General features: G+C 38.8%; 2 protein-coding genes across 2 annotated transcripts; one reads left to right on the forward strand and one right to left on the reverse strand.

The window, feature by feature from the left end:
• Window positions 1–251: 251 nt before the first annotated feature.
• On the forward strand, window positions 252–3,157 carry LOC135677630 (probable sulfate transporter 3.3). Its single transcript, XM_065189994.1, has 11 exons — window positions 252–361; window positions 436–607; window positions 681–746; window positions 937–1,050; window positions 1,126–1,242; window positions 1,310–1,436; window positions 1,516–1,802; window positions 1,879–2,069; window positions 2,156–2,244; window positions 2,639–2,715; window positions 2,801–3,157. The coding sequence occupies exons 1-11, from the start codon at window positions 252–254 to the stop codon at window positions 2,945–2,947; spliced, it is 1,497 nt and encodes a 498-aa protein (XP_065046066.1). The 3' UTR covers window positions 2,948–3,157.
• A 513-nt stretch (window positions 3,158–3,670) lies between these two features.
• Window positions 3,671–21,114, reverse strand: LOC135587069 (mediator of RNA polymerase II transcription subunit 14-like). Its single transcript, XM_065186071.1, has 8 exons — window positions 20,646–21,114; window positions 17,065–18,141; window positions 14,374–14,471; window positions 10,759–10,933; window positions 8,239–9,205; window positions 7,126–8,135; window positions 5,431–6,497; window positions 3,671–5,122 (listed from the first exon to the last, which is right to left on the reverse strand). The coding sequence occupies exons 1-8, from the start codon at window positions 20,862–20,864 to the stop codon at window positions 4,321–4,323; spliced, it is 5,415 nt and encodes a 1,804-aa protein (XP_065042143.1). The 5' UTR covers window positions 20,865–21,114; the 3' UTR covers window positions 3,671–4,320.
• Between the last annotated feature and the right edge of the window lie 1,145 nt (window positions 21,115–22,259).

Consider the following 22,259-nt stretch of genomic DNA (forward strand, 5'->3'; position numbering starts at 1 on the left):
GTTGATGCGCGCTCTATAGGGAATCAGCTATGCCAAGCTCGCGAGTCTGCCTCCTGTAGTCGGCCTCTGTAAGTCTCTCGAGCAGTAGGGTTGGGGTTTTGTGCCATGCATGCATGCATGTATGTATGTTACATGTTGCGACGGTGGTGGTAGATACGAGCTTCGTGCCGCCGCTGGTGTACTCAGTGCTGGGGAGCTCGAGGGATCTCGCGGTCGGGCCGGTGTCCATCGCGTCGCTCGTAATGGGGTCGATGCTGCGGCAGGTGGCGAACCCCATCACCGACCCCTACCTCTTCCTTCAGCTGGCCTTCACCGCCACCTTCTTCGCCGGCCTCTTCCAAGCGTCTCTCGGGATATTAAGGTCAGGGTTCGTTGCATGGCGAATTCTGTGGTCATAACAGAGAATGTTGGATTCATGTCTGTGGTGTCGGTAAGGTTGGGATTCATCATCGACTTCCTGTCCAAAGCTACGTTGGTCGGGTTCATGGCCGGATCTGCCATCATAGTCTCTCTCCAGCAGCTCAGAAACCTCCTGGGGATCGTCCATTTCACCAAGAAGATGGGCGTGGTTCCGGTGATGAGCTCTGTCTTCCACAACACCAATGAGGTCCATCTCTTGCTTCCATTAGCATCCCCCCCTCCTTCTCCTCCTCCTTAGATGTTGCTTTGTTTGGGTGCAGTGGTCATGGCAAACGGCAGCGATGGGGATCTGCTTCCTGGCCTTCCTGCTTCTGGCGAGACACGTGGTATGATCTCTCTAGATCTTGTCCTGCTTGCTTTTGGCTACACGTACATGTACAACATGTTCCGTACCTTATCAGCTGAATCTCACTCATCCATGGCCATAAATCCATGGATGAAGTAATGATGATCACAGCGGGAGATATAGATATAGTCAACCTCCTTAACCAACGTGCAGTGGATGATCTGATGCAGGGCATGAGAAGGCCAAAGCTGTACTGGATCTCAGTTGGAGCTCCACTGGCTTCCGTCATCGTCTCCACACTCGTAGTCTTCCTGCTCAAAGCTCAGAATCATGGAATCAGCACTGTCAGTCCCATATCCCATGTCCCTTCTCTCTCATTGGTGAGCCCTGCTTCCAATCTTCCTTTCATTACTGTACAGATCGGGAAGCTGAGATGTGGCCTGAATCGTCCATCGTGGGACAAATTACTGTTCGACGGTACCCACTTGAGCGCCACCATGAAAACTGGGCTCGTTACAGGGATCATCTCCCTCGCTGTGAGTTCTTCTAGCCATCAAGAAAGAACATGCTGGAACAAGCATGCTGATCCATGTGCTGCCACAGGAAGGAATCGCGAGTGGAAGAACCTTTGCTTCGTTGAGGAGCTACAAGGTCGACGGGAACAAGGAGATGATGGCCATCGGACTGATGAACATCGTGGGTTCTTGCGCCTCCTGCTACGTCTCCACGGGTAATCGATCACGCCACTAGCATGCGGTCCGATACGAGATCACCCAGAGGAGGCTGATCTACACATGGATCTATCTCAGGCGCCTTCTCCCGCTCGGCTGTGAACCACAACGCAGGGTGCAAGACGGCCATGTCGAACGTGGTGATGGCGACGACGGTGATGGTGACGCTCCTCCTCCTCATGCCCCTGTTCGCCTACACTCCAAACGTCGTGCTCGCCGCCATCATAATCGCAGCAGTCGTCGGCCTGGTCGACGTCGCCGCCGCATGCAACATATGGAAGCTGGATAAGGTCGACTTCCTTGTCTGCTTGTCTTCGTTCCTCGGCGTCGTCTTCGTCTCGGTGCAACAGGGCCTTGCGATCGCGGTAATAATGGCATGTTAATTGCATCTCATCGTCCAACATTGTTGCCGATATTTCTCTTGAATCGTTGTGAGTGTAGATTGGTTTGTCGACATTTAGGATCCTTCTCCAGATCACAAGACCAAAGATGATTGCCGTAGGTAACATTCCAGGGACGAGTATCTACAGAGACATGCATCAGTACAAGGAAGCTAAAGGAGTCCCTGGGTTCCTCATTCTTGCCATTGAAGCCCCCATTAACTTCTCCAACACCACTTATCTGAACGAAAGGCATGTTGCAGTGACTCCTAATTCTGTGTGTCGAAGAACATAAAAGTTAGGCTTAAACTCGAATGTGAGTTGCTTGTTGTTTGCAGGATAACAAGGTGGATAGAGAATGAAACCAATGAAACCACCATGGAAGATAAAGAAGCTAGTCTTCGGTTTCTAATCCTAGATTTGTCAGGTATGATCCAATGTCAACATTCTAAATCTACTCTACCTTCTTTTCATCCACCACAAATTAGTGAAGCTGATGAATTTATTAGGTAATTTTATATATATGAAAAAAGTTAGTCTTGTTAAAAGTAAATGTAGCATGTATCCATAACACCTACCAATGCTACAGTGTTAATTTGCATATTTCCATCTCTAGAAAATATTAACAAAAGAACTTCTATTCTATGCATCATAATCTTAATCAAAGTAATGAAGTTGTGTTTTATGCATCATAATCTTATTCACAAAGTATTGGAGATAAAGAAAGAAAACTGTGTTTTATTTATACTTGGAAAAATGTAGCCTTAAAACAAAAAAAGTATTTATCAATGTTATATTAACATATTAGGAATAAATTTCAGCTGTGCCAACAGTGGATACCAGTGGAATCACATTTCTAAATGAGTTAAAGAAGTCAACAGAGAAAGATGGCCTTGAGGTACTCACAAATGGAACTATTTTGAGCTGGTTCTGCATCACATTCTTGAATCTTGACTCCTGAAGCCAGTATCATCTGATTACAGCTTATCTTTGTGAATCCAATGGGAGAAGTCATGGAGAAACTTCAAAGAGCAAATAAAATACATGAGTTTCTTGGAGTGGGTTCCCTTTACCTGACAATAGGGGAGGCAGTGATCTCACTTTCTCCATTCATCAAGGAGTCTGCTTAAGACAAACTGGGGCATGAAGTTTTATCCTACACTATGCATCCAAGAGCATTACAATTTGAGCTTCTTTGAGCTGATGAATTTGTGATGTTGACATATTGCATCAGTCAAATATTTCATAGAACTTGTCATTTCTTTATGTGGGTGGCCTTGATGTTTTCAGTTACAAAGTCTCTGCTCTGCTTTTTTACAAGCATCCATAAGATAAAGCCATTTTGCTACAACACCAATTTGCAATTGGTATCTAAATTAGGTTTTTGGATAGTGCAGTGCAAGTCTATCCCTAACATGTCATAAGCCATTAGTAGTCTACTTGATGATTGCTGCAGTATTTGGCACAATGATTACATTGGTTAGTTGTGATGGGTGTAATGTAATTATATATGTCTGTATTTTATTCCTTTTGTATTAATCAAACACCTGCTTATTATTTTTCTTATTGCTATTTATGTCTTAACATCTTATTTTGTATTTCATAGTCTTGTTGGTCATTTAGATAATTTCTTACCTAACAGTATATTGTCCTATATAGATATATGAAACAAGGAGTAATGTGATCTCACTTTCTCCATTCATCAAGGAGGAATGCAACAGCCATTTAGATGTAAGCTCAAAATGTATGCACCAAAATATTTCTCACCACCAGCCATGCATTACCACCATCATCTTTTCACTGCAATCATTAATGTAAAAAGAGAAAAAAAAAATTGAAGTCCTCATAGGACATAGTGAAGTATCTATCTGATATATTTTTATCAAAAATTGTTGAATCAAAACCTTCAATTACAAATACTTGATCTGGAGACAATGAATCTTTGAAAACAAGGAAAATAAGAAAAAACATTAACAAACATGAGCAAACCTATCACATTGACAAACCCTCTGATTCCACTGATGGCACACCAGAGCTAAAGAAAAAGTCAATGACAACATAACTTGTTACATACTGGTGATTTCCCTGATTAACAAAGGGATCTAGAAATGTTTAACACACACTCCCAACATAGGTTATGCAGCTACATCCTTGTTAAGCTATATAAGATTCAAAACCCCAGAGGATTTTCCAAAGATCCTTGCTCGCTTTGTGCACATTCCACATGCCCGGTTGATCATGGAACCAAAAAATCAGGTCTCCTTTACTTTAACTCCACTAGATGAACTATACACGCACAAAATTTACATGTCCAATGCAGACAAACTAGGAAGCACTTCCACCTCAAACTTCTCCACCATCATCAAACACTTGGTTCATGTTCCGGATAAAAGGAATCCAGGATGCCTGATTGTCAGCGTTGGATGAGGCACTACTGAATCTGCCTATGATGCACAGGTCTAATGCAGAAACTTCCATTGATGAAGTTTCCGGAGGGAAGTGGTTAAGTTCCAATGGAACTTGAGGAAAGAGAGCAATCTCTCAGCTGCTGTAGTGCTACTTGCAATGTCCTCTGCAGTGCATCAGCAACCAACCGCAACCGCCCCTGACTGGCATCACCTGCCGAGTTCCCATTGGCATATTCTGCTGCTCTGGTCATCCTCTGCTTGCATTTCTCCCAGTCTTCATGTCGCGACCAGCATGCTCTTCCTCCATGGCTTCCTTCCATTGCAAGAAAAGAAACATGGGCATTCTCACCAAATGAATATCTTAGTCTTACAGACACACAGTATGGTAGCCAAGCAGCTCCACCAGCAACATTCATGTGAGGGATATGGGCAGGGTAAAGGACAAAGGTAAGAGCAAAATCTACTAGATTATGGACTCGATCATGATGTATATTACTTTTTGAACAAGACGTGGTCTCTGAGTTCTCTAAAACAGAGCCCGAGTGATTCTCTAAGCATAATTCAATACGGGACCTTTGAGCAGTTGCTATGTCTCCACCATGTGCCAGTGACAATCCTTTCTTCCAAGAGATCAGCTTCAGAAACTCTCGAAGGACTGAAATGGGTAGGGTAAGAAGTGTAATAAAGGATGCAACCCTAGAAGCATCATAGGGCTCAGATGCGACACGCCTGCTGAAGTAGTCACATATCTCATTAATTTCTCCAGGGGCTAGTTCTTCCTGAGTGGCACTTTGGTTTTGCTGCTGCTGCTGTTGTTGCTGATGGTGAAACCGTCTGAGACTCAAAACTTGCAGAAGAAGTTGAACTCTGTGAACGCTCACAGCAAACACGTAGCTTCTACAGAACAAAACAAAGCAAATACATTCAGTCAGTCATATCAACTGTAGGGAATCCCAACTGAGGTAGAAAAAGACGAAACAAAAATCAACGTAACTATGATGGTATGATTTCTTGTTCTTGTTGTATTTGTTGCCCCAAAAACTTATGCAATGGCTTTGAAAACTTGAATAGAAGTTGACTATAAAGTCTAATCAATGTAGCTAGTGTGAAAGACGAATAATTATAAAACAGAAGTTTCATCCCTTAGCATCACAAATGGTTGCAATATAAATACAATATAAATACATGGGCAATAAATCTCTCACCCGACAAAAAAGCGCAAGGCAGGTTGCTCCTGATCCAAATTCAGAAGTCCCCCTTCATTATCCCTTAAAATTCCTAGAATTTCTTTTATAAGATCAGGCAACTGTGCAAACAACCACAATACACCAAGATATTTGAGAATGCCACGTAACACCTTCTTGAGGGCTGCAAGGGGAACCCAACCACCACCATATCCTCCATCATCTCCAAGCCCAATAAAAGCTGTGTTAAGCTCTCCTTTCACATGAACTGGAAAACAAGTACCTGGAGATATACGTAATGGTAACCCAGAGATCCCAGAAGCCAGCCCTGAAGAGGCTAGCATGGCACTGCCAGCTCGACCTATGGTACCACCCACCGGATTTCCAAGAACAGAATTTGATCTTGATGTTCCAGTACCAGATGCAGCATTCACACGGTTGGTATTAGGTGCTAGCGGTTGAGAGACTGAATTCACATTGGCATTGCTTGAACCAAGCTGCACACCAGCATGTGATGCACCAGAAAAATTAGGCTCTAAAGCATTCAAGCCCTGAGCAACATGCTCCATAATAAATGGCCGAAATTGTGGACATGGCAACGATCCACCAGCTGCAGGTCCTCGTTTAGGAGGTGTTGCAGGCTGTAGCCAAACTTGATCACCAGCAAAGCAGCGCATATCCACGGCAAACTTCTTACGATATATTATACGTATCCAGTATGGACCTCTCAGGACGACTGAGACATCAAAAGGTAATAAAGAGCTAGGAACAAGTCCTGGCCCACCTCTTCCAGTGGCTGATAAAACTGCGGCGGCTTGAAGACTGTTACTGCCAAGCTGGGTCATAAGTGTAGTAGTTGCAGTAGCACTAGATGAAACCTGGATTGCAGTTGCAGAAGGATTTGCCATTAATCCGTGAGATGACATGAAATTGTTCTGCTTTTGTACAAGAGAATGACCAGCAGAAACAGGAACAGGTATACGTGCAGGACGTATTGCGCCACAAAGAGCAAGTAAAGGACCAGCAGTAAGACGGATACAGTCCAAGAAAGATGCAACTTCACCTCCATTAATGAAATCTTCCAAAAACTGCACAGATAAATTAAAATGAAATTAAACTTTCAAAACAAACATCAAATATATAACCATAACAAGTGTGATATGCAATCATCTAATTAACATGTAAAGGAAAAGTTCAACTGCAAACCAAATTTATCTCATGGCTGCCTAAAAATTCTGCATCAAGATCAGACTGATACATGAGCAATGCATCAAAATCAGTATAGGTTATGTGAAAAAAACTGTCAACAAAGCAAACAGATTTAATATGAAACAGAATATTTTTGCATGACCACGAAAAAGGAGCACATCTGATGCTGGACACTTTTCAAGATATTGTTTATTTACTTGAATTCTGCTCATTGCCTGTAATATAATGGAAGAACCTGAAAAAGGCTGCATCTAAATTTTACGGTAACAAAGGTCATCTCAGGTTAATAAAAATGCAGAAATGAAATCGTTTAATCATTAATGTATCGTGGTACCATCAACCACTTTCAACCTGCAAATTTAATATAAACCTAAAGAAAATTGAAGCAGTATTGTATACTTCAATAACTCCTATAATACATTCGTACTCTTGTGCCAGTCTGGAGTGAGATGTTATCAAAGAAAAAAAAATGCAGTAGTAATGTTTTTTAGAGGAAAAAGGATGTACCTTTGTATGTGGCCAAAGTTGATCAAGGGAAACATGCATCGTACAACAATCCTTATCAGCTTCCCATTCAACAACAAAATGAACTATCACGGGCATTGAGCCATAGCTAAACCACAAACTCATCAAACCAACTGCTTCAATTTTAAAGGCTTTTCTCATCTGTTCGGATAACTTATCTACCAAGTCACCGGTACCTTTAGTTTGTACCTTCAAGTCCAAGTTTGTTATATGATCACTACTATCATCAGTGCCCAAACCAATTAGTTTTCGCATCCCATGAGCAAATAATCGTGCATTTGAAAGCCTACGTAAATCTGATACAAGCCTCTGAATACTATCATCTTCAACACTCTTATAACTCAAGACAACACCTTCTGGGTCAAAACAGATGTGTGAATCAATCTCGGATGTATTGGCAATACGTACACCAGAGCCCCACAATGTAGTGGTACTTCCTTTATGAAGTTCCCATAATTCCCTGAAATAAGGGTCATTGATTTTTACATCCCAGCACATGGTTCCAGGTTTACCAAGGCGCAAGCAAATACGCTGCCAAGAATCATCCCTGGCAAATGGCAACTTCAACCACAAGTTTGAGGATGGAATTTGCAGACCAATTTCTTCAACATAAGAAATGTCTTGTGAATCCATTTGGCTGGTTAGCCGAGCATGCTTAATACAGAGTGAACAATGCCTGACAACATGTAGTAGGACAGAAACATACAAATTTGAAGGTGTAATGCCATGATTTGCTTCAGCAAGAAGATCCCCATATGTACATCCACCAGTTCTGCATGACACTATTGAAGGAAGGGATGGAGAAGCTGCAGAACTAGAGTCAGCTAATTTTAATATTTTTCGCCTTTTATGCTGTGGAAAACTTGCTTCTGATCCTTGAAATGAAGGAAGCAATTTAACAAAATCCAATAGAGACTGCTTCCTTCCTTTTCTTACATGCTTATGAGCAACATTATCATCTAAGGTGGGAGCTCCAATTTCTGGTATTTGGCCTATAAAAAATGCATTAACAATGAAAAAAGGCTTTAAAACTAAAGAGAGCAAATACATCATGATCATCAAAGAACTTCGAACTTATAAGGCATTAAGTCTTACATGGTTTAGCCAAAGGCGTTGAGTTAGATCTAGGAACATTCAATGATGAGCTTTCTATGATATTTGGTGTCATGCTAGGGGCAGAAACTGGTGAACAAGATGTCCGAAGTGGAGGCAATAGTTGACCTAGCCCACTCCCTTCAATCATATTAAACTCTTTCGGAGGTTCATCCACAGGAGGGCGTTGACCAACGTCAGCCGAATATGGAGGCTTAAGAGAGCTAACGTCTTGATCAGACCTCAAGGTTGACAATTTATGAATTGGTGATATCCTCACTGGGCTTGAAGAGGAAAGGGAACCAGTAGCACTATTCTGAATTAAGCCTTTTAAGTTGTTTGCTTCATCAAACAGAGATGAACATGTAAGACTAGAAGAAACCTTTTTAACTTTATGAACTTGAGATTGTTGTAACTCCCCTTCAAAATTAGATGAGCTCACTCCAGCATTTAATCCTTGATAACCACTAGAAGGAGTACCTAAATGAGAAAAAGGAGGCATCCTATAAGATGAGGCAAGATGGTTTGTCGTGGGAAAAGGACCTTTTCCAAACTCAAACACTTCATCAACAACAGATGAGAAGGCTGATTGTGAAAATCCAGGACGCTGGAGAGCAGCATCTACTCCAATATTATGTTCTCCAACCTGGTTAAAAGTGCCGATGTTTGGTAAAGAATGTAGCTTCTCCCAATCAAAGAGGCTCACATTCAATTCATCATCAACTATTTTCATCTGACCAATATCAATTCTACTAAAACGTATGATTTGATTGGCATCACCAAATGAACTAGATTTTCCATCTTGGTCAGATTGTGATTCTAGCAAATTGAACACCAGTTTAAAATTCTTGTCGACCTGCATCAGTAAATAATAACAATTTGCACACTGAGGAAAACCCATTACAAGTAAATCAGAGACTTGCAATATGGAATTGGGGATCTTCAGACTAGTCAAAGACTGATCATAAACCTGCAGATGACAAAAAAACATCATTTAGAAGAAAATACTGGACATAAAAGTCAATAACATCTCTCTATAAACAAACCAACAACCTAAGTGTGTGCAGCTGCTGAAATCATAATGTTAGTTCATGAAAATCAAAAAATATTGACAGAACAGACTATACTATGCCTACAAGTCTAAAGAGAATCAGTAACATAGACTTTAAAGAGGATCTGGATCTACCCTTGTGGAGTTGCTAGTGAAAGGACAGGGTTCCAGATGAGTTTTCTAAAAGTTAGAGTCAGATGTTCTTGTTTCATGTATGCATGTCTCCTTAACTTTGTTAGTCGGGTTGGATTGCTTTGTCAATATCCATTAAGGTGCTTTAGCTCAATATTTGCTGCCATGAGCCAGACTCAATGTCCGAGTGTTTAGTCCATGACTCTGAAGTGCTATGATCTCATCCAACACAAACTTCGTTGAAGGAAATTATAGAGCTAAACTCCACAAGTACATATAAAAATTCTATATGTTTCACTTGGTTCAAGAAAATATGAACATGTTTATCTAGAAAGAGTAGGACATGGGGCATTATCCTAGACATCCTCATCTAAGAAATAGATTTTGTCTTCATTCTTCTCAAGGCAATCATGTACCAGCTTTCATCTATTTATCCTTCTTTTACCGAGCTTGTCCTTTATTTCATGCAAAATACTTCGAAAAATATATATATTCTAAAGTAACCAAACAGGCAAACAAAAAAAGGTTGAACTAGCCAACCAGTATGTTGGAGACCAGGTGACGATGCTGAATTACTTCAAACCCAAATGTCCTCTGTCTAAAATGACATAAAGCCAAAAAAAACTCAAAATTCCATATACAGCTATTTGCTGTAAAATCAGGGATAGCACATAAAAACCAAAACCACAACACAGAATCATCCTTATAGTTCAGAAATCAGGAAATGTTATAGTTTTAAAGGAGGCAACACTATAAATTTATTCCTACATCAGTTGCTAAATGATTATAAATGTAATCCCATAAATGGAAATTGCATAAGATGAGACCTAGGTACACCCTCCAACTTTTGCAATCCACTATGCACACTAACTTATTTCAGCTCTCCCCCAGACATGTTTCTGATGACTGAAACTTGACAGGTGAAACTGTCAAACAGGCTAGAACATGTCAATCCTTACGGTTATGCATACTGACAATCTAAAAGATAGCAGTAATATAATTCCTGAAAAGTCTCCTGACATCACTGTAGGAGATATTTACATAAATTAGTTTTGATTATGCAGATGAACCACTAGGTCTAGGACAAGCCCAACAATAATTAATGAAGAGAAAGAAGCACAGATTTCAAGCACAGAGATGACTGCGATGTTCATTCAATTTTAAATTAGAACTTCAAATATTGATCTCTTGGATTATACTGCATTTTTTTTTATTTCCTTTCCCTAAGTGGACACGCCAGTATCCCAACAAACTTTAAAATCTCAAACTATCACATAAGCCATGTTGTCAGTCAATGCAATAAGAAAATGATTTTATGTGAAAACCCCTGGAAAATTTACCTCCAGGCCTAAAAATCTCCCAGTTGATGCAAATATATTGAGAATACTCTTGCTTCTTAAGCTTGTAAATACCTCCGTCGCACTAAAGCTTCCTTGGTTTAAAGCCTCTTCACAATCAACTAGGGTAGATGGTAAAAGGATATTCTTGGAAGAATGAAGGAGGAATCGTCCATTCCTGTGCTTTGAACAAATAATTTAACCAATTGAGGATACATAAGAAAACTGCAGAATTCTGTAAGAGTTGCTAGAGATCTAAATCAGAAGAATGAAGAAGCTTGGCCAAAATATTAGACATGATTTCTGGCTGAATGTAAAAAATCATTCAACAGCTTAAAGAATATACATTTCAAAAACACCATGAGTTCAAATCAAGATTTAATCTTTGCTGGGACATGATACAAAAAGAACAAGATGTCTGACACAAATCCATCATGGATCAAGCCAAAGATATACAAAGGATGAGTCGACATAACCTCATCATAGCATAGATCACCATTTCAATACCCCCTTAGCATGATAAACTACTGCTGAAATTCACTAAAACTCTTTAAAATACAAATCCTATTTGAAATATAATAACACCTAACCATATAATAACTTTTGGAAGCATATTTACTAAAGATATGATATTCCTGTCATTATATTCATAGCTTCCAATAGATCTCATACAGCATATTGTTTCCTTGATATAACTTCCGAATTGTTGATATTGACTGAAACCACATTCTTACTACAGATTATAATGATATCACTCCAGTATAAATTCACAGAAAGTGTGCTGCTTTGAAGGCAGCTTTTAATTTAGAAGCAAAAACGTCAAATCACAAATGCTAGTTTGGAGTTGTAACTAATAAGATAAGGTTCGTCAAGAGGCTTGAAAAGGAAAGGTGTAACATAAAATATTCTGAGATAAATTTGGAAAGGTTAATATTGTGACAGTTAGAGATTATGCCCATAAGGATGTGATCAAGCATAAACTTTCAGTTAATATATGTAAAATTAGTCTTCAGATTTCCAGTTCCTCAAACCTACCTGGTACCACTTCAGAAATAGAGTGCCAAAGCTCTATCTAAACTTGCTAATTCCAGGAAAAAAATTATCTAACTCAACTTGGTAATTCCTGAAGGAATTTATCACAAAAAAATTTAGAAATCAATGGTCTTTTGACTGAGGTTGAAAGATTTACATGACTCAATTGAATGCATTAACTCTTCAGCTCCAAGCGAAAAATATTAAGAGGAAAGCATTTGCCATACTGATGTTCGCATTCCGGAAAAATGAATGTCAGTTATGGAAGGGGCATCATAAAGCATGGGAGACATGACCACAATAATTAAGCAGCTTAGTCCTTTAATAAGTCCTTCGTCTATGCACTTGTACCAGTAGTCAGGGTCTGCCGTACCGAGCCGTACCACCCGGTATGGGCGGTACGTACCGGTCCAACAGGTTTTTGGTACGCGGACCGACTGTTACCAGTCCGAGATACTGTGGCAGTTACTGTAGTACTGTGGCAGTGCTACAGTACTCGGTACACTTGGGTGTACCGCTCGGTATACCGTACCGTACCAGTACCGAGCCCAGGTCGAAATACCGGTACGATACGGTATTACGAACCTTGACCAGTACAATATTCAAAAGCTGAAGATTTCATGTCGAAAGCAATTAAATTGAAAACAAAGCATCATTTTGGCCTAAATCTCCCTTAATGTTAGATGCAAGAGAAAATTGAATCAAGGTTTGAGTGAAAGATGAAGGCAACAGGTGCAAAGCAATAAAGGAAGTCGTCCCCTAAAAGTTTGAAGAAAGAAGGCTTGTGTCAGCAGCGGAGAAAAGTCAAAATATAAGGTAGAGAAAAAAATGAAAATGAAAGATATAGTGATAAACTAAAATACTTAATGTAGATTAAGAAAAAAATTGATTGAAGGTTTGAACAACAGGAACAACATTACAAAGCAATAAAGAAAGATTAGGTGCTCTGAAGATTTCTAAATCCAAAGAAAGAAGGCTTGTGCCAACAGCAGGAGAAAAATCAAGAAAGGAAGTTCACATAAGAGGCAGAGAGAAAAAATGAAATAGAAAGAAACAGCTGTTGACCATAGTCATAAGGTCAAATCATCATGATGTAATGAAGTCTTTGCTAGGTTCAACACTCAACTCAATAATAAGAACATCTGGTTGGGAGGAGGGAGAGGAGGCAGAGGAGCAGGAAAAGATAAGAAGGGGTCTGAGGTGATGGAGTAGTCGTGGAAACAGAGACAAAAAGTGAGAGAGAGGGGAGTGGAAGAAGAAGAGTTAAAACAAAGAGATGTCAACATAAATAAAAAAGAAACAGCTACCCATACACATAAAAGAAACAAGTGAAAAGAAGAGAGAGAGAGAGAGAGAGAGAGAGAGAGAAGGATGCAAACAACTATCATGGGGTTTAAAACAAAAAGAGGCAAACAACAGTACCAGGTGGTAGTACAGTTCGGTACTGATTACTGTACCGAGCAGTACTTGGTATCAAATTGGACAGGATGAAACCATCTGGTCCACATACCATTGGCCATCAAACCTAAATATCGACCAGTACAGAACAACTGGCTTCAACCTTGCTTCTTATACTATACATCTGAACTTTCTTGGCATGCCTATGTCATAGAGTTAACATAGAATTGCCACTGTCCCCTTTCGTTTTATTGAGCATCGAAGAAGTTGTTTACACTGAAGTAATGGATTATGGAAAAGAACCATGGGCACCTGCACCATAAAAAAGAACAAGCCTAATGCATAAGGCTCTCCCAAATGCAGGGTCGAAGGGTCAAATGCACCCTCATTATACCATAATAGTTATATAAGTTGCAAAGTATGATTTTGAGCACTTATGTACCACAATTGATTCCCTGTACATATGATACTTTTAGTAATTGTGCAACTTGCATGACAGTTCATGGACTATAAGATAACAGCATGTGGGGACTAGCACAAGACACCATAGTAAAGCATCATATCATGTTAACCTATTACATGCATGTCCCACTCCATGCAACTAATAAATCTTTTATTGAAGTACATAATGATTGTTTTAAATCTTCATATATTAAATATTTTACTTGATAAAAACAAAATCAATCTATGAGGATCTCTGATCCTAGATATCTGTAAACAATTTACTAAACATAGTTATCAAGAAGCATGCCGATGTGAAATTGTGCACTCAAGAAAGCACCTCAATTGTGGGATCTTCCTTTAAACTATGAAATTACCTACCTGCTTGTTACATACTGTGCTTTATATTAGGAACAATGCTAGATTTACAAGTGAGCTAAATGCAATACATAATATGTCAATCTTCTGTCCCAAGAAATTTACATACAACAATATTGAAGCCAACACGTTGTCAGAAGAAATTTAGGACCAATTATGATGCTAAGAATTTAAGGGAGTCATTTACCATATTTGGTTATTCTAGAACATATCTACTTTTGTAGAAGGTTGAAACCATGAAAACCGAATTTCCTATAACATCACATGATTCTTGTTGTGGTTGACACTAAGAAGCTATGCTCTAAAACTAAACACCACAAAAAATAAAGCAACATTTACTGATGTCACAAGTTAAAAAGATTAACTAACCGGATATTTATTCCAAGTGTAATAAATGACATCCCACAAGCTCGCACTTTTAGTACTTCATCCCCAAAATAATCCTCAATACTAGAGTTTTCATCCTTCTGCAAAATACTTAGAAAAGTTAAAAAGCTACTTAGAATATTCATGTTGTCATGAAAGAACAAGTATAGAACTATCAAGTCAAAAACAAGAAACTAAGAAAGAATGTTCAACGTCATTTGACTCAACTTTTAAAAATGCTAGGGTTCATCAAATCAAACAAACATCACCTAGATACTTATTATGGAATCTCAATCTAGCATATTATATATTAGTTAAAAGACAACTACCAAGAAATTTATGACATAATACTTCCAATTCACTGACTAATTTCTCAGAGATTTCAGCTTAATTAGCCTTTTGTGCTTATAAAAAAGATAGCTTGGTAAAACTTGAATCATCATTTACAAGCAAATATGATCACCAGTGGAACTGTCAAGTCAGCAATTAAAATTATTGTATGGAAAAACCCCTGGAAGATGCATAAGTTTAGAGACTAGTCTGCCTTCAAAAGTCACAAATAAAACTAAGCCATCTCTCACAAATTTGGACAGAAAACACGAAGCAAAACTATATAAATTATAATATCACAAACATGCAAACAGAGGTAGTTGACCAGGATCCTATGTAAACCACTGAGATCTTTAAGGCAAAAAGGACACCTACCAGACTTCTTCATAATAACCTGTATCTAATCAGAAACCTTAGCCAGAAGGCAAGATAATCATAATATCCCATTAGAGAAGCTTCAATAAGTGGCATATAACTTTTCATTTATCGGTTTGAACAAAAACTAAAAATTACTTCAGATCACTAAATTAATTTTGCCTTTCAACACAAAAAGAAGATTATCACTGAATCCAATATAGAATAGTTTTTCTCTTTCTTTGTTTTATTCTTAATCAACTAGTTTAAAGGAGCAGATATAAACTGACAAGTGATTTTATGGTCAAGGCATTGAGTCAATCAACTAATTATTTTTTTCCACCAAAACCAATGAATATTTTCAACACCCTCCTCATGGGAATTGAAGGACTTGAAAGGAGTCCAAGTTGATGAAGCTAGTTGCTAACAGTATGCTACTCTGAACAAAAAGTTACATCCATGATAAAGTAGCTAGGCTTATACACAAGCAAATAAAGAATGATATTTATGATAGACGATCATTATAGCACTGAAAATCAAAATTAATGACCAAAAGAGACCATCTAATCTGGATCATTCAGGATGCACATATTAAGATAAAAAAAAGATGTCATTCATGCTAGATACATCAAAGAACTCACAGGCATCCAGTTCAAAATTGACAATATGAGTAAAAAGCCAACCTTTATGTTCATGGGACCAAGGATTGAAATTTCATACCGTACCAAATTTCGAGATTTGCTCGATATGATACTGTGTACCGAGCGGCATATTTCGGTATATCGTTCGGTATATATATATATATATATATATATATATATATATATATAAGGTAAACCGCTCAGTATATCTCTCTTCTCCCCACACGGGGCCACATCGCCTCTTGAGCGACATCACAGAAAAAAAAAAAATTGCGACGTCGCCCGAAGAAAAAAAAAATCTGCCTTCTCCCCATGCGGCGATGTCGCCTTTATATATATATATATATATATATATATATATATATACTCTTCCCCCCGTGCGCGGATGAGAAGTCACCGACAAACGAGGAGGAGAGCGGCGCCGATCTGCAGGTTCTTTTTTCTTTCTCATTTCTTTCTTCCTCTTCTCCCTCTTCTTTCTTCTCCCTCGGTCACCGTCAACAATAACGACCTCAATCAACGATACCGCTCGGTAGCGGACGGTCTGTGTACTGATCTGCTGATGGACTGATATGTACCGCCCGTACCAGGTGGTATCGTTCGGTATTGCAAACCTTGCATGGGACAACAAAGAGCATGAGATGACTGTATTAAATTAATTCAATGGCGCTAGACATAGTTAGACCTCTTCACAGAACAGGACAGTTTGAATTAACATCTTTCCACCTCGCGCCACCAAAATGCCTTAGATAAGCATGATCAACTCAAGTCTACATTAGCACTGATCTAATGTTGAAAACCCCTGGAACACCACCAAGGAGGCTTTTCTAATATTTTTCCCAAGCAAATACATGATGACCAGATCTAGCCACAGCCTGCAGCTCAAAAGTCTACCCGCATGAACATTCCCCGCTTCAACTTAACTTCCTTACCCTCAGAATCCATTTTCTCCTATGGATCCATTCTACAATATTCTGTAAGCCAAAGAACATTTCCTTGCATCATGATTTGTGACGCTATGGGAGTATTTAGAAATATTAATTGCATTTCTTTATGGAATTAGAGTTTGTATGAATATTAATGAAATACAAATAGATCAGCTAATTGTTTTGGGTCAATCATGTGGGGACTTTGTAATTGAATTTGAATACAGATGAACAAAATGGAAGAAGTATAACCAAGAAAATCTAGCCAATATGAATGAAACCATGTAATCAACAGTGATATAGGCCAGCACCTTAAAAATCTTTTTACTAGAACCATTTAAACATTTATTGATCCTAAAGACCCCAATCATGAAATCTACACATGTATCTTAGAAACAGATAACTCATATGACAAATGAAGAATAAATTTATTCATTACTAACCTTTCTTAGATCTGCTACCATACTTCCATCATTCTTCAGTACAACATCACCTGTACCTCGACAAATGTTAACACTTTTACTCAACTCCCTCTGGATTTCAAGCAGACGGGTGTGTATATTGCATGCAATAGCTTTTAGCAGGAGTTTCTCAACATCAATGCAACTTTGATCGAGTGAAAAAATAGCTTCCTTGCCAGTAAGTGGGTCTAATACAAAGGAATTATGTAGACACTTAATCTGTGTATCTTGCCCTGGTTCAAGTTTGAGAAATGGACGTGAACTAAAATCAGATCCCCCGGCATTTTTGTCAGCGTCTAACCAATAAATGATTTTCAAACCAGGAGTTTTTAGGCCAGTTGAATCGAGTTCACCGTCTTGGGCCAGTTGCAAAGCACTAGTATTTGCTCCTTGTGCTGCAGTGCCATCAGAGATAAGCTCAAAGCGTATTGCATCCTTCCACCTACATTGACGTAGTACCTGAACTTGCCTTAGTACAGTGTCCATAACAAGGGCAACACACAGTTCATGGAGAACTGTGTATAAAATTAAAAAAGGATTTTCAGTTGCAGCCATTCGGCGCTCGAGATCATCCCCAAGAGCATATCTTCGTGTCTCTTCAAGTTTAATAGTTCCACTCTTCTCCCCAACAAGCAACTCTATGTGAAGTATCCTCCACAATGACAGATGACCACGGTAACCCAAGGTAAGGAAAACCTTAAACTCCCCATCCACACGAAGAACAGCAATACCATCAGAAATAGTTACCTCACTAATTTCTTTAGGAAGTACAACCTCCAAAAGTTTGGATCGGAGGATTGTATCCAACTTCTTTAAAGTGGGCTTTTGTTCATCCTCAGATAGTGTACTCTGAATAACCAAATCTTCTATACATTTTGGCAGCCGTTTATATCCTCCTGAGAGGAGTATTTCAATAGCAGATGGAACATCAAATATAGGAGCACGTGCATGCTGCAGTCCTTCATGTATGTAAAATAATGAATCTGCTGTTTGGGTAAAACAAGTATCATGGCTGGAAAGTGTTGCTGCAAGTTGTTGGCAATACTGAATCAATGGTACCTGCACAAGTCAAAATGTAAGTTATGTATCACAAGAATGGGCCACCAATAGGCTGCTTAAGAGCTTAAATTCCAGAATTCCAAAGAGACAAAAATAGTCTAATTTTTGTAAAACTTTGAAACTCGAATATCAATGCAAATAATCTATTTAAACAACAAAACTTATTCATCATATTTCCCTCCAAACCAAAGTAAATAACAGAGCAAGTTGTGTTTAGTGTTTAGTATGTACTCATAGTCAGGCAACTAAATTTGACAAAAAGTATTTCTAAAGAACATGTAGCAAAAAAGCCTCCAATAAAAGTTCATTTGTGTGTGCAATGGAAGGATGTTGTCTGTAGCAGCAGAGCATGTCACAACCTTTGTAGCACATGAAGCCTTTGCAATGAAAAAGAACCTAAGCCAACCTCCACATGTGAAGAGTTGCTTGAGTGTGACTCAGCCTAGCATGCATGGGAACCTTTATGGAAAGCAACACGTCAACACATGCCAACTAGTGCATCAATCGTAGGCTCCATTTGAGCAAATCGGACAATGTAAAAGACAACCTCGGAATCGACCACTAAAAGTTGTAAACATGTGCATGATAAAGTTTTCAGCACTAGAGTCCTAGACTAGATAACTATATCTTAATTGTCCTCCAAAACTTCTACCAAGAGAAGAGCCATTATACTTTTACCCTTCACCTAAATTCTTAAAGATTTCCTGGAAGATCATCTTCAAGGTTAAGATATATCTAAATTAGGCTATGTCACACAGTCAAATTGGGAGATTGCAAAAAGATGAGATCGACAAATACATTAGAATCTTTTATGTAAATTCTTTCCCAGCCCTCCATCTCCATGTTATTAAAATTTTGAAGTTCTCTCCATGAAGGAGCCCAATTTGAGTATATCGACAATCATGTGCATAAGTTGCCATTTCAGTAATATGAGAATGGAAACTAGGACACAGACAAAACTATAATTAGGAACACTATCTTGTATCAGACAAAACAAATGGCATTCATAAAGCTCATGAGTTGTAATGACTGTTACAGAACAATCATTTTGCTAATTCAAGACTCTTTATGCTTTCACTTGAATGTTTGTCCAGGCTTAAGATTATAGTTCTCTGGCAAGGTGTTATAAATGCCATACGTGAACTTCGCCTAAACTATGTCAGTTCAAGATCAAATCAGTCATCTAATGTGATACACAACGTGAGCCAACAATTTAATTATATAATAAGGCATCTCAAAAGTTTACAAGACTACTTTGACATTGATCATCAAACAAATGAATAAATGCACAGACCACCATCTTCAAGTCAGATTCTGAGCTTAATTTAAAGAAAATGCTGGATGTAAAACAAGTGACAAAGTGAATAAAAAAGACTCCAAAAAATCAAGAAGCATAATTTCACAAAGGATTTTATAATAAGGTTACTAGTGAAGACTCCAAAAAAAATCATTCAAACATAAAAAGTGTGCAACCTTTCTGGAAAGTTGTACATTTAGATAATGACAATTAAAAGCACAACATGCTTTGTCAATCAACATTTACAAATTGAATGCAGTGGCTTACTTCTTTTTCTGACATAAATACCTTGAGAATCAATTTGATTCCACCTCGAATTAGGTACATGTTTATCATGCTAGTTCAGAAATTACATTGGGTTCATCATGCGGTGAGGGTGTTCACCTTTGGTCAATAAAGTTTTACCTCTAATAAACCCAAACTGCCCAACTTACAGCCTTAATCTGTGCTTTATAGAATATTTCTCCTAACATGTCTAGACAACAAAGATTTAATATGTTGTGAATCATGATAAATATTTTCTGCACCATATAAAAACAACTCACTTGGTTCCTAAAGTTATAGAGCATCTTACTAATTTAGGATACAATCAGTCTCAAATAAAAAATGTCAAAGATTGAGAATAGTATATAGAACACCAAAGAGAAAATTCTCAAAATAATGGTTCCAATAAATTTCTCTAATTTTACAATTCACCTTCAAGGATTTAGCTACATCTTAAATTGCATCAAAACATAATCTGCTATTTTTTGACTATTAATACATACAAATAGACTAAGGATTTAATGGTGTTTTAGCATTTGGGGTTAGTAGAAAAAATTTGTTAGAGCACAGAGCGTGTTGTACTGCATCACAAACTAATAAATTTCATATTGTTGCTAAAATGCATTAAAAGGGAGGGGGGAAAAACACTCCAGAAAACTGAAATAAGCTGCACTTATTGTAACCTAAAGCATATCCAAAACGCCAAATTCACCAAGACTGACTACCAGTTTGGAACTAGGTTTCCAGGATCATCCCCAGATAAACTACTAATCCAGACACTAGAATAAATCTGTACCATGGATTAAGAAATGAAGCGGCTTTCCATCTACCGGAGCCTAGAGGCACTCAAGAAGGAACACATTCAGAAACCCTAGGCAAAAAACCAGTTCACAGCTAGCAATAAAGAAGCCAAAAAAAAAAAAAAGACGACGACGAGAATCACCTGTTGGCACCACTTGGCGAGCACGTGGAGGCGGAGCATCCGCTGCCGAGTCTTGGCGATGAACTTGAGGAGGTCTATCTTCTTCTCGGAGTCGGATCGCTGGTCCTCCGGCGCCCGGGACCGCTCCACCAGCTCTTTGAGGGCGAGGTAGGAATCCTCCGCGGCTCGTCGCACGAGGGCGGAGAACTCCACCGTCTGCTGCCCCAGTTCCGCCGCCATCGCCCTCCGCTCCGGCGCCCAAAGTGTGGGGGCGGAGGGGGGGCGCGCTAGGGTTTCGACGGCCCGGCTCGAATCCGGGCGCCGCGGGTGCAAAGCGAAGGAAGGCGAGATCGAATTCGCAGCTCCAATTGATGTTTTCTGGCGTTCGAGGGCGGAGGAAGAGACCAAATACAGTGTGCAAAGACCGGAGAGAGAGAGAGAGAGAGAGAGGATCCGCGACCCGCACAGAGAGAAAGGCAGGCTATTTGGAGCGTGCGGGTTTGGGCTTACGACAAACAGGAATGGAGAAAGGGTTGGTTGGTCCACATGGGATCTATGTGGCCGCAACTTCATCATAAAAATATTTTTCTTACATGGAATCATCTACTCGAAAATAATACCTGCTATGCAATTGGAGGAAAACGGTGGGTCCGGAAGAAGCTCAGTATAACCTCCAACGATAACGAGGGCAGACATCGTGTCTCAAATTAACCGGTGGGGAAATCATTTCTTTTATTTTGTCTCCAGATAAATATTTCTTGTTTAGTACACGTCGCACGAAGTGACTCATCGCACCCCATCTCTCTCATGGGCTCCACGTCTCTTACGTTCGGCCAAGCGTGGCTCCGAAAAGGCTGGGTGCGTGAAATATTTTGACTCTGTCTGATTGACAAGACTGATCAGGCATGAGGTGATATTTTGTAGAGTACGTTTCACCCTGAAACAGCGTAATTTATCGATTTGGAAATGAATACAAAAATATCTATTTTCAATATAAAATCTCTAAAATAAAAGAAAAGAATGTGTCGCATGGTAAAAATAAATTTATAAAATTTGATTTTACTTAATTTAAAATTTATCATTAAGGCCCCATGATCAATCGTCTAAGATGAAAAATATATATATTTAATAAAAATATATAGAAAGTTGGCTCAACATAACATGTATGTGATCAAGAGAAAGTTGTTAGAGATTCTATATTGACATGGTTGATGATTCGAATAACAATATCCGACAGCTTGACATAAACTATTGATATGATAATTATATGACTATTATTACTCATATCAATACTAATATAATAATATTTGATTTAAGAAAAAATAGGAAGGTTAATCAAGTGATAGGTTTTCACTTATTTTAACAACTACATAGTTAATTTGAGATTTTACATAGTTTCATACATAAAATAAAGATTTGTAAAGGCTATATTATTTGTTTTCCATTGATATGTAAGTAAAAGCATTTGTTGGAGCATATTTTAGTTATTTGATACATGGGTCGTGAAGCAAATCATAGTTTGATTTTAAGTCTATTGTACGTATGATGAAAGAGATAAAAGCGGATTTAGCATGAGTTTGTACAAAACTAAGGGGTGCATGAATGTTTTAAGCTAGTAAGTTTAGAGAATAGCAA

This window comes from Musa acuminata, chromosome BXJ1-6 (assembly GCF_036884655.1).
Source record: "Musa acuminata AAA Group cultivar baxijiao chromosome BXJ1-6, Cavendish_Baxijiao_AAA, whole genome shotgun sequence".
NCBI lineage: Eukaryota > Viridiplantae > Streptophyta > Magnoliopsida > Zingiberales > Musaceae > Musa > Musa acuminata.

Excerpts from the sequence above, each read along its gene's own strand:
- LOC135677630 (XM_065189994.1), top strand. The coding sequence starts at position 252 with ATGCTGCGGCAGGTGGCGAACCCCATCACCGACCCCTACCTCTTCCTT. Across the intron at positions 608-680 it reads TCTTCCACAACACCAATGAG|TGGTCATGGCAAACGGCAGC; the intron begins GTCCATCTCTTG and ends GTTTGGGTGCAG. Across the intron at positions 1,051-1,125 it reads AGAATCATGGAATCAGCACT|ATCGGGAAGCTGAGATGTGG; the intron begins GTCAGTCCCATA and ends ATTACTGTACAG.
- LOC135587069 (XM_065186071.1), bottom strand. The coding sequence starts at position 20,864 with ATGGCGGCGGAACTGGGGCAGCAGACGGTGGAGTTCTCCGCCCTCGTG. Across the intron at positions 6,498-7,125 it reads AACTTTGGCCACATACAAAG|TTTTTGGAAGATTTCATTAA; the intron begins GTACATCCTTTT and ends TTATCTGTGCAG. Across the intron at positions 5,123-5,430 it reads GCCTTGCGCTTTTTTGTCGG|AAGCTACGTGTTTGCTGTGA; the intron begins GTGAGAGATTTA and ends TTTGTTCTGTAG.